The sequence below is a fragment of the Chiloscyllium plagiosum genome, unplaced genomic scaffold (genome assembly GCF_037043375.1).
Source record: "Chiloscyllium plagiosum isolate Xiang-an unplaced genomic scaffold, Cpla_swu_hap1 HiC_scaffold_39, whole genome shotgun sequence".
NCBI lineage: Eukaryota > Metazoa > Chordata > Chondrichthyes > Orectolobiformes > Hemiscylliidae > Chiloscyllium > Chiloscyllium plagiosum.
The window spans coordinates 9,634,146-9,646,385 of NW_028270177.1; the positions used below are offsets into that span (position 1 = coordinate 9,634,146).

Consider the following 12,240-nt stretch of genomic DNA (forward strand, 5'->3'; position numbering starts at 1 on the left):
CTGTCCAATAACACATTTTGATTCAGTTCTTCTAATGTCTAACAACAAATTACTAGGTTGGATAAAAAAGCAGAGCTTGTGTATGAATAAACATTACTTGTTTAAGGCATGAATTTACTAAATTAATGCAGTTGCATGTTTGTTGGTCAGATCACAAATTAGTGTGATTATTTGTATAGTATTTGTTTGCAGGCTTAAATGACTGCTTCCAAAATTTCGCAAAGTGACTTTCCATTTTTTTCTTGGAAAAAAAATCCTTCATTTTGTTTAAACCAGATCTCAAGCATTTCCTATCAAAATATTACTTTGTAATTGAGTTAGTGTTGCATAGAGTGTCTAATACAGCCATAAGTTCTGATTAGTACACTTTAAATATTTATAGTAAAGCACTTTACAACATTTACAAAATATTTATACTAATGATGCAGCATGGATTTACAGTATGGTCTACAAATTGTATTGTCCCAATTATTGTAAAAATGAAGAATAGCAGCATATATTGCCTTGGCACGTTGTTTTAGTTATTCCATGGTAGAGGATGAGTTAGTTTGTCAAACAAATGTTACTTCAAATCACTTGACTATTAACTGCCCATGACATTCAGCAGCAGTGTATAGGAAGTCCGTTGCAGTACGAATTTGGAAAGTGAAACTGCATTGTAGCTGGATAACATTAATGAAAATTCCTATTTTCAACTAGTAAAGTTAAGATTTAAATAAAGATTTACTCTTTTACATGCTTGGGATCCCCATACTTTGTGAATTCATAGTATATTGAGCTGCGTTATAATGGCCTTTCACTGTGGTCAGAAAGGCCTCAAAGCTGCAATAAAGGAACTCAGCTGGATCTTTGCTGTGGTAGTTCCATGTCTTTGAAACCTTTTTTTAAATGTCATTCCTCCAGACCATTTGTTTTATAGAATGAAGGACTTTTAAACCAAATTTTAAGATTTGTTGACAGAAAATTATGATAATCATTGGAATCTGTTAAACAGATTCATTAAAGTTGGTTGCTTGTAGAAATTAACTCCCCATTCCAGTACTAAATCAAGAACAAATTGTAAATCATTATTGACATAACACTGTCAGTAAACATAATGTTAGTTACACAGACATGCTAAATATTTGAATCTAGTCAGTCAAGTAGGATTAACATAATTTTGAAGTAATCAGCACAAGAACACATTTATATAACTTTATTGGACTGTAATTAAATGTTTAGCATGCAGTTCCAGCATTTTTAAAAAATTCCCTCAGAATGTGGGCATTGCTGACTGTGCCAACCTGTCCCTAGTTGTCCTTGAGAAACTGGCCCATATGCTGTGGGTAGACCAACAATGCTATTAAGGAGGGAATTTCAAGATTTTGATCCATTGACCCTGAAGGAACAGGAATACATTTCTAAGTCAAGATGGTGCATAGCTTAGAGGTGCAGATGGTGGTGTTCCCATATATCTGCTGCCCATGTCCCTCTAGATGGTAGTGATCATAGCTTTGGAGGTGTCTACAGACCTTTGGTTAATTCCTATGGTGCATCTTGTAAATGGCACTCACTGCTGTTAGAGTTTCCGTGATGGAGAGAGTGGATGTGGTGTCAAGTTTAAGTGTTGTAAATGGTGGACAAGCTTTCGAGAGTTATGAGGTGAGTTACTTACTGCCATATTCCAAGCCACTGGCCTGCTGTCCAGTGTATTTATAAGGCTAGTCCAATTCAATTTCTGTTCAATGGTAATCCCTAAGATGTTAGTTGGGAATTTTTTGTAATAGCTGTGGATCATAAACTAGTATTTATTTTGCAGTTAGTATAGAACTGCAAAACTGTTTTTCTAAATGGTGAACAAGTTATCAATGTATCATGAAAGCAAATATAAAGGTGGACAAATGGCTTTGCAAAGCAATGCATGTTTAATGTTTGTGAAGTTATTGTAAAGATGTAGTAGGCTTGAACCATGTGGAAGTTTTCCTTTACCCTGTATAACTTGCTCTTGATACTGCTTTTTCATTCACTCACGTTGACTAATATTTTAAAATTTTGCATGGAGGTAGTTAATATGTGTGCATATTAAGGCCTAAATTTTGTTTGGCTGAAGATTTGTAAAGGCATTCCTCATTCATGGTAGATGTATATTGTCTGATTCTACAATTCCAGAGTTAGGCTCCTGAAATTTGAACATTAAATCCAAATAAGTACTTATTTTTAGAACTCTGCATCTGATAGTGAATGTCACCACTTCTTGACTCCTCTATTTGTTAGAATACAGTTGTAATTTATTCATTGGAGCAGGACCAGATATCGTGAATAATTATTTGTTGTATATACAATAGAACACAATTTTATTCTTAGTCAATCTGTTTATCGAAATGGTCTAACAAACAATATTGAGCTTGGAATTAGTGTTTCCAAATGTACCTACTGATTTAGGCCCAATGATATACTATTGAAAGTTTAGATCCTGTTTATTAATACAAGTACAGTTGAAAAAACAATTCAGAATTCATTACATAAGCTTAAATTTAATTTGACATGTTCTGCCAAGAAGTATTTAATTACAGATGTTTTGTTGTAGTTGTTGCCATCAGGAGCATTCAATCAGTGTGCTCACCTTTTTGATGGTAACATGCTTAAACTGAGATGAGGAGGGGTTTCTTCACTCTAGTGGTGAAGCTTTGGATTTCTGTACTGCAGAAGACTGTGGAAGCTCACTCATTATTTCTATGTCTATGACAAAGATGAATATATTTCTAGTTACTAATGATATGAAGTGATATGGGAATAAAATGAGGTAGGTGATCAGCTATGATCAAAATAGCAGAGCAGGGTTGAGTGGATAACTCTGGCTTTTATGTTCCTTATACATATATTCCTCCACTTTTGTATCTAACATCTGCAGTGAATAATAGCTGAAGAATAGCTGGGCTTTAATTCTGCTTGTATGTCAAAAGAAATTTGACTTGGGTAGCTACTATTTTAACAAATTTTCTGGATTTTATATGTTAAATTATTCTAGCTGTTTGAAATCTAGCTGTTTTGAATTATTGTTTGAAATCCACCTGCATTACCTCTACTAATCTTTAACTTCAGTTTGCCAAATCTGTTGTTGGCATCAGTTCTGGAAGCTTTATATTTTATCATTTTTGTAGACTTGAGTTTGAAAGATTGAGAATGCTTGAACTCATATTTAAGAAATCAATGAAAAGACATCAAACTTTTTTTTTAAATAACGCATTTCTTGGTAGTCACCAGTTTCACATGACTACTTTTTTACTGGAGATCACCTGCCTGGATTTATGACTGTTGGGTTCTAGTTTCTGCTTTGGAGACTGTGTTTGTTTGCTGTATTTGAAGGAAAGCATACTGAAAGAAAGGTTTCTGGACAAGATTCCTTGCTCTGGGTACAGTATGGTACCTGGAGCCTAGGTCCAGCTGTTGTCACGAGAAACGCCTGGAAGCGTGTATTGAGGTATCATGATCAACTGCATTTTCAAAGGTTCTTAGTGATAACTACATGTATTTAGCAACATCCATCTTTGTGTGCCAGTCTGGTGACAGAATGGTATCTTAATATCTCAAAACTCACCCTTCTTGTTTTCAGAAACCAAGATAAAATAGCACTCTTTTTAAAAAGTGAAGGCACCAAGGAAGGTGGTGTGGTTATTGGAGGTCAGTCATCTCAGCTCCAGGATGTCTCTACAGGAGTTCCTCAGGATTGTGTCCTTGATCTAACCATCTTCCACTATTTTCGCAATGACCTTCCCGCCCACCCCCCCCACCCCCCATCATCAGGGTTAGAAGTGGGGATGTGCAATCATCAGCTAACCACTTTCACCACCATTCACAACTCCTTAAATATTGAAGCAATCCATGTTCAAATGCAACAAAATCTGGAAAATATCCAGGTTTGAACTGACAAATGACAAATAATGCCACTCAAATCCAGGCAATGACCATCTCCAATGAGAGATAATCTAGACATCACCCCTTGTCGTTCAGTTGTATTATCATCACTAAATTCCCCACTAATAACACTGGGGGATTATCATTGACAGAAGCGCAACTAGATTTGCCACATAAACACAGTGGCAACAAGAGCAGGTCAGAGGCTAGGGATACTGTGGTGGGTAGCTTACCTCCTGACTCCCCACGGACTGTCCATCATCTACAAAGTACATGTCAGGAATACTCCCCACTTGCCTGGATGGGTGCAGCTCCAACAACACTCAAAAAGCTTGACACCATCCATCCAGGACAAAGCAGTTTCTTGCTTGTTACCGCAGCCAGTCTCTCAACCAAATAGCAGTGTGTGCTATTTACAAGATGCTTTGCAGAAATCTATCAAAGATCCTTAAACAGCACCTTCCAAACCCACAACCACTTAAATGTAGAAGGACATGGGCAGTAGATAAATGGAAACACATCCCCTTCAGGTTCCCCTCCAAGTCAGTCAGCATTATGACTTGGAAATATATCACCATTCCTTCACTGTTGTTGGGTCAAAATTCCAAAATTCCCTCCCTGTCAGTATTGTGGTCAACTTACAGCACATGGACTGCAAGAAGGTAGCTCACCCCCACCTTCTCAAAGGCAGTTAAGGACTGGCAAGAAATTATGGCCAGCCAGTTTGGCTCATGTCTGATGAGTGAATTAAAAAGAAAAATGTCTCTGCTGTTGGGAGCAACTTCAAGGTGGTAAATTGAGAGCAAGGACAGTTGTAATCCTAGGCTCAAATTCTGTCAATTCCCAGTATCTATATGACCAGTATTGGCTTTGTAACATTTCAGGCCATCTCTAGGTTTTGAAAATCACAGTATAAATGATTGTTATTTATTATGTAAAATTCTACTAAACCTTGTAAAATCTTGAATCTGTAACTTAAAAGACCAGGAAGTATAACCCGCAGTATACTGCAACCGAGAAGTTTTACTGCGTTAGACTCTAATTTTTGTTCTTAAATCTCAAAGTAAATTGCATGTTAAAGTTTGATCATGCTGGAAATACTCAGCAGATCAGGCAAATGACCTGACATGGAAACCCTGTCTCTACACAGATCCTGTCTGATGTGTGGAATATTGTTCTCTGCATGACCATTCATCAAAAATAGACATTGTGAAAATATATATATATTTATTTAGCAGGGACAAAGTAACTATACTATTGAAACAGAATAAAAATTGCCATGCCAATCAACATGTAGGTTGATGCAGGTGGTTTTCTGTTTCAAACTCTTAATAGTGGCAGTCTTAGTAGAAGGCTTGAGAGTGGCAAACTGGGACTTTAGTTAGCATCCATTGATAGATTGTAAAAGGTTTGGCAAGGTAACCAAATATGTTGCAGATTTAGTGGCATTGCAGCTTAAAGGCTCCTATGAGGAAAAAGAAAGCAAAGACAATTCTTGCTTGACTCTTGAACAATTGAGGGAGAATTACGCAATTTTATTTGCTTCCTTTAAACATAATGTTTACCTGCTTTTTCTTTCAGCATATTAAAATGTCTTGCAGGCTTTATGCAGTTTTGATATAGCTATGATGTCCTGGTCTTTATTGGCATGTCTGTTTCGAAAAGTAAGTTTTTAAAATTATATTTTATTGTTCATGTATTATTTTCATTTTTAGCCCTAATGACTTTTCACCCCTCTCTTCCTCAGGTGTTCCTTTGTCCACTCAGTGGGGACCTCAGGGTTATTTCTACCCTATTCAGATAGCACAATATGGGCTAAGTCACTACAGTAAAAACCTAACTGAGAGACCACCACATAGTGAAGTATACGAAATCGCAGAGAAAAGAGACAAAGGCACAAGACAAAATGACTGGATTATACCAAAAGGATGTACAGTCTCTACAGCCTTTGACAAAACTAGATCTAGCAATGTAAAGCAGTTCACCACCCCAGGTATTTTATCTTACTGATCAAGACTTGTTAAAATTAACATGTTACTGAAGAAAGACCATGAAATAATTGTCAGCACCAAAGCCTCAGATCTTTGTAGGAAAACTGTGAAGAGGTTTCCAGCTTTTGACATTATAAGAAAGGAGGACAAACTATATAATGAATTCTGTAAGATTTTCAAGACTCTCCTTTTTATTGATGGCAAAGTAATTTCAAGATCCCACGGGCCACTGACAAATCCACTTAAACTTAGAATGTCTTAACTAATGGATTTACAAGTGATTTATGCATTGATTTTTGAAATAAAAATTGAAAGAAAATTTTAAGCTCTATTCCCTTGTTAGCTGGCATCTTAAAGCTATATCTGACCTGAAAAACCTAAGATTTTAAAAAAAGTAAATGATTTTCAGCAGTGTGCATTAAATTTACAATGAAATTGTGCAGCAAAGGCTGAGTACAGGTATTAACATGTTTAAAAAGCTGGCAGATGATCTCCATTGGTTTAATTCATGCAAGCTGAAGTTTGAAAATTATACGGTCTCGGGAAATATTTAATGGACTTGAATGAGCCACTACTTGAAATTAGAATCTTCAATGTTTAAAAATAAAATTATTTTAAACACCTGGCATCTGCAAAGTCCTTTACCTCACTGATCTAACTCTAGAAAAAGCCCCGCTGACAAAAGGTGAAAGTTAAACTTTCCTACACATTCCAACTTGTCTGCTATAATGTGCAATAACTAAGCATTTGTAAAATGAAAGTGCAGAATGTGGCTTGGGTTAGGCATCTGCAATGATTTTTGAAAATTAGAATAATTGTTAAGGATAGAACAGGTGGTATGAATGGACATACTTTTAGAGTCATAAAGATGTACAGCATGGAAACAGACCCTTCGGTCCAACCCGTCCATGCCGACCAGATATCCCTACCCAATCTAGTCCCATCTGCCAGCACCCGGCCCATATCCCTCCAAACCCTTCCTATTCATATATCCATCCAAATGCCTCTTAAATGTAGCAATTGTACCAACCTTGACCACATCCTCTGGCAGCTCATTTCATACACGTACCACCCTCTGCGTGAAAAAGTTGCCCCTTAGGTCTCTTTTATATCTTTCTCCTCTCACCCTAAACCTATTCCCTCTAGTTCTGGACTCCCTGACGCCAGGGAAAAGACTTTGTCTATTTATCCTGTCCATGCCCCTCATAATTTTGTAAACCTCTATAAGGTCACCTCTCAGCCTCCGACGCTCCAGGGAAAACAGCCCCAGCTTGTTCAGCCTCTCCCTGTAGCTCAGATCCTCCAACCCTGGCAGCATCCTTATAAATCTTTTCTGAACCCTTTCAAGTTTCACAACATCTTTCCGATAGGAAGGAGACCAGAATTGCACACAATATTCCAACAGTGGCCTAACCAATGTCCTGTATATATTTTCACATTGCATTAGAAAGCCAGTTGCTACACTCTAACAAACATTGAGTATTATACAAAATTTTCAGTTTAATATTAAATTGATCTCTCTTTCTTTTCAGAATCTTCAGATGGCGTTTACCTGATGTTAGGAAATGCAAGAGATTTCATCATTTCATTCGATATTAAATTCTTAACAAATGGGAGTATTTCTGTCATACTGGAGACAACTGAAAAGAACCAGCTGTTTACAATTCACTATGTCACAAACACACAACTTATAGCCTTCAAAGACAAAGATATTTACTATGGCATAGGCCCACGGACAAGCTGGAGTACTCTTACTCGAGATCTGGTAACTGACCTGAAGAAAGGGGTTGGCTTGTCCAACACTAAGGCTGTAAAGCAGACTAAAATAATGCCCAAGAAAGTTATAAAGCTGGTTGCCAAGGGAAAAGGCTTTATTGACAACATCACAATAGCAACCACAGCACACATGCCTGCCTTCTTTGCTGCCAGCGATTGGTTGGTAAGAAATCAGGATGAAAAGGGTGGCTGGCCCATTATGGTGACCCGTAAGCTAGGTGAGGGTTTTAAGTCTTTGGAGCCTGGCTGGTATTCAGCTATGGCACAAGGTCAGGCCATGTCTACACTTGTAAGGGCCTATTTGCTTACAAAGGAACAGGTGTACCTCAATTCAGCCTTGCGGGCAGTGGTGCCCTATACTCTCAAATCAGAGGATCATGGGGTAAAAGCTGTGTTTATGAATAAGTATGATTGGTATGAAGAATACCCAACTGTTCCCAGCTCTTTTGTTCTGAATGGTTTCATATACTCTCTACTGGGTCTATATGACCTCAAAGAAACTGCAGGTGAGAAACTAGGACAAGAAGCTAAAAAACTGTATGAACGAGGCATGGACTCTTTGAAAGCCATGCTTCCATTGTATGACACTGGCTCAGGTACAATCTATGATCTCCGCCATTTCATGCTTGGTACAGCTCCAAACTTGGCACGTTGGGACTACCACACCACCCACATCAACCAGCTACAACTGCTGAGCACAGTTGATGATGCACCTATCTTTAAGGAATTTTTAAAGAGGTGGAAGTCCTATTTAAAAGGAGGGAGAGCAAAGCACAACTAGAGCTGAAAGCCAAAATATAATCTTATGAATCATACATTTAATATATAAGGGAAGATTCCTTAATTTAAACATTTTTGAGAGTACGAATAGTACCTTTTGTATCCCTGCCATCATCTTAATGGCACATTTTAAGAGTGTAGCAATCAGTAACATTACGGGGAAGAACGAATCAAATTGTGGTGAAAAATTATCCCTGTCGAAACATCCTTTTGTTTGTATTTGCCTTTCTGTAAGTGGAGATGCTCACTGATATGAGGTGATTTAAGCGGTCAATTGTGCACATTAACTCACCCTAAGACTTACAATCCCTTTCTGGCACTTCACCCTTTTCAACCGTACTTGTATGTTTTTATTTTTATGTTTGTTTTTCTTCACTGGTTTTGTTTTTGACATTTTGCATTTGATTATATCATCAAATCATATATTTTTATTAGAAGTAGATGAAGTTGTATTCCTTTTTTTCAAAATTAACATCCATTTAGAATTTCTGTTATGGCACCAGTCTCAACACTTGTTTCTGTTTAGAGACTCAATATCCTTGTCTATGTTCCCAATCCCTGGAATCGAACTAATGTATCAATTTCTACAATTAACAAACGTTGACAATTGTGAATGACCCCTAAGGTGGTTTGTAGCATGTTTTTGTTTTACTTTCTGTTTAGGGTGAGGCTGCGGTTATAAACTATTAAGTAGCATGAACTTTGTAAAAATGTATCTTTTAAGTGTCTTTAATTAGCACAGAATATTTTTCCATTGTATGTTTTAAAAAGGCCCTTCAAGGCATATTGCTCATTTAGCTTTTGATGCACATGGCAAAGCACAACACAAAAAATTTAAAAAGTAACTGCACAAATAAAATAATATATGTTTCATGGAACTTGTTATACCGTGCAGGGGAGAGAATTTTATTTCCAGTTGAATCAATAAGTTCCATATGGTGGTTGGTGCCATTTCCACCCTTTATTTTTTGCCTCAACGTTTTGGATCCAGACCCTCCATTCATGCAGAACTTTGTCTTGATTTGTGTAATATCATCCTAGAATATTTTTTTTTCTTTAGAGGGCACATTGTAATAATTGTGATTGCCTTCAAAGCGTTAGGCTTTGTTTATAAAGTCTTGTTTGAATGCAAAAACATTGTTTATGTGAATTGACCATTGTTTCCCTCCAGATTAGGATAGCCAATGAGATAAAAGAATCATGTATGGGGATGTTGATGTAAGGGGCCAACTGTGTGGAATCTAATCCATTTTAAACATTTGTGCTCTGGTTTAAAAATAGGAAATGCACATGTGGATCTGCAACCAAAAAGAAAAAAGCAGGTTACTGATACCACATTTCTGAAGTGGCCAATGTATTGATGAATGATACATAAAATAGCAATCAACTGAACGTTACAGATACTGATTACCTGTTTGTATTTTTAGTGTATTATGTCTGTATTTCTGATTTTTCTATCTTTTTATTTCAAAGCTTGAACTACTTAATTATGAATCAGTAAATGACATGGTGGGGGCAGGGGGAGGGAAGCACTTGAATCTGTGTTACTGTATTTTAAGATAGTATGTGTTTGGAAAAAAAAATCACCAGCCCAGAAATGAATTTGAATGTCAAAATCATTTACATACTGTGAAAGTAAGAATATTTTCGTAACTGTTTTCATTGCCAGAGCTTCTCCTGAGTTCAAAATATATTTTTTTTCTAGTATTTCTCAACTGTTATGGATTTCTAAATACTGTAAACCCAAAATAGTGACCAGCGAGTGGGAGAGAGTCATTGCATTGTGCATATTTAGAATCAGGTAAACAGTCTAACTTGGGTTTCCTTCTAATTTTGCCATTTGATGGCATAGGAAACAAAGGACTAAATGAAGGTGAAGGAAATCTTGCCCTTGTTTCTTTTTCAAAATCTAATTTTCTCTTTTTTTTTGTACATGGGACCAAACCAATGTTTGGCTGTTACTAGCATTGATGCATGGAATAAGGAGGTTACTTCAGTGTTAATGTGCCCATTTGATCCAGTTACAATTCGCTTCTTTGGAAGCTGCACCTTTCAGCTCTCCTAATATTCCTCCAATTTCTTTATAGAGCCAGAAAAAGAACATACTTGACAGGTTTCATTTTTTCTGTTCCTCAGTAATTGTAATTGATGCAAATCATTTCACCAATACAGAACAAAATTCTCAATGATTGAGTTTAAAAATAAACTAGACAATCTCCCTTCCCCTTTTTCTTGAGCTATGCCTGCTAAGAATTACCAGCCTTCGTACAGAAGTATGGAAGTCAGTAGCCAAAATGTAGTAGCTGATTTAAAAAAAAAAATCAGTCTGCAATATTTATAGGTATATTGCTCAAGTACAATATTATTTAAAAGGTAAAGCATACAGAGAGCAAACAATTTGCAAATCAAGTTGCTGGTTATGTTGGATGATATATTATCTAACAGTGTAATTTTTATTTTCTCTGCAAAACTGATATCTATTTAACTAAATGGTATATATTTGAGAGATGTTCATTTTGGCAGCCAGATGAGTATAGAAATATTTAGTGCTTGACATTTTGTTATCCAAGTTTTTCCAATGCTGTACTGTTCTCTGTATGCCGCATCACATTTTCTTTATTTTCTTTTCCCACCTCAAGGTTCATTTCCTTCATAACGTAACTGGTGATGGTGGTGCATTTTTTAAAAAATGTGTTCTTCTGTTTCTTTTGTTCATGGCTCTAAATCATCTTTTCTTCTGAGCTTAAGTGTTGTCAATACCAAAGCATTATATATAAAAAAAACACATCCAAACTGTTCTGCACCTGAGAAGATCTTGTTCATAACTCTTAATATTACAAATCATTCTCTCATTAGATGTATTAGAATGCAAGATGCAGCTGGGTATATGCAAACAGAAGACACAAGCACAATAGTAGACTTTGTGCTGATGTACCCTCATTGGACAGTGTGCAAGACTTTCACTGAAAGCTGCTATTTTCATTCACACTGTACTTTTTATCATTTTAACTTGTATTTTTACATGCCAATTGAACCATATGTTGGATATGCAATAAACTGTTTACTGAACACTGTTGCCTGTTGACAGGGCAAGGCAGTGTTATAGAGCTGTACCAATTTGCATTTGTTAAGCACAATGTGCACACAGTTGTACAGCTTTGCCATTTTGTACACGGCAAGAATTCATAATTTTTTCAAATAAAGTGACTATATACAATTATGTTTATATAAAAATATTGATTGGATCAATCTTTGCTGTGCTAAGTATCTTTGCTTACTGAAGTTGTACAATAAAGCATTTTCTTAAAAAGGGACTTCTTGGTTCTGGTTATTTTGTTCCATTGTTGCAAGAATGGACAATGTTTGCTGTTTAATTCTGAGGTTACAGATCTATTTCTTTCTTTTCTAAGGAAAATGACTGCGAGCTCGGATTGTATTTGCCTTAAATTCTGTATTCATTGTCATCAGGCATAACAGTCAGTTTCCTGATATACTAGAAAATGTACTTTTCAAGCAAAACAGCATCTTAGTGATTTTCCTTCACAATATAGAAAACGTGATGGATTGATTACTGGTCTAAGATCCTTTTCATGGGCAAGAATTGTGAAATCTTTCAAATTTATTCTCTGACAGTGAAATCAAGCAGTAGCATTTTGCTATAAATAGACAAAAACAATGTATCTGTCATCCCTATATCTGGACAAATAACTTCAGAAAAATCAATATGTATGTATTTTAACATACTGCGTTTGAATAGACCATACTTTGTTTGCCTGGTTTATGTAGACAAGTAGTATTT

General features: G+C 36.3%; 1 protein-coding gene across 8 annotated transcripts in view; it reads left to right on the plus strand.

The window, feature by feature from the left end:
• Positions 1-11,755, plus strand: part of LOC122540910 (D-glucuronyl C5-epimerase-like) — a 100,627-nt gene extending 88,872 nt beyond the window's left edge. For all 8 annotated transcript variants that reach the window (XM_043677197.2, XM_087981426.1, XM_087981424.1 and 5 more), the window contains exons 4-5: positions 5,642-5,887; positions 7,418-11,755. In XM_043677197.2, the coding sequence (XP_043533132.2) occupies positions 5,642-5,887; positions 7,418-8,442 (1,271 nt within the window). In that variant the 3' untranslated portion in view covers positions 8,443-11,755. The remainder of the gene's footprint in view (positions 1-5,641; positions 5,888-7,417) is intronic.
• Positions 11,756-12,240: the final 485 nt, after the last annotated feature.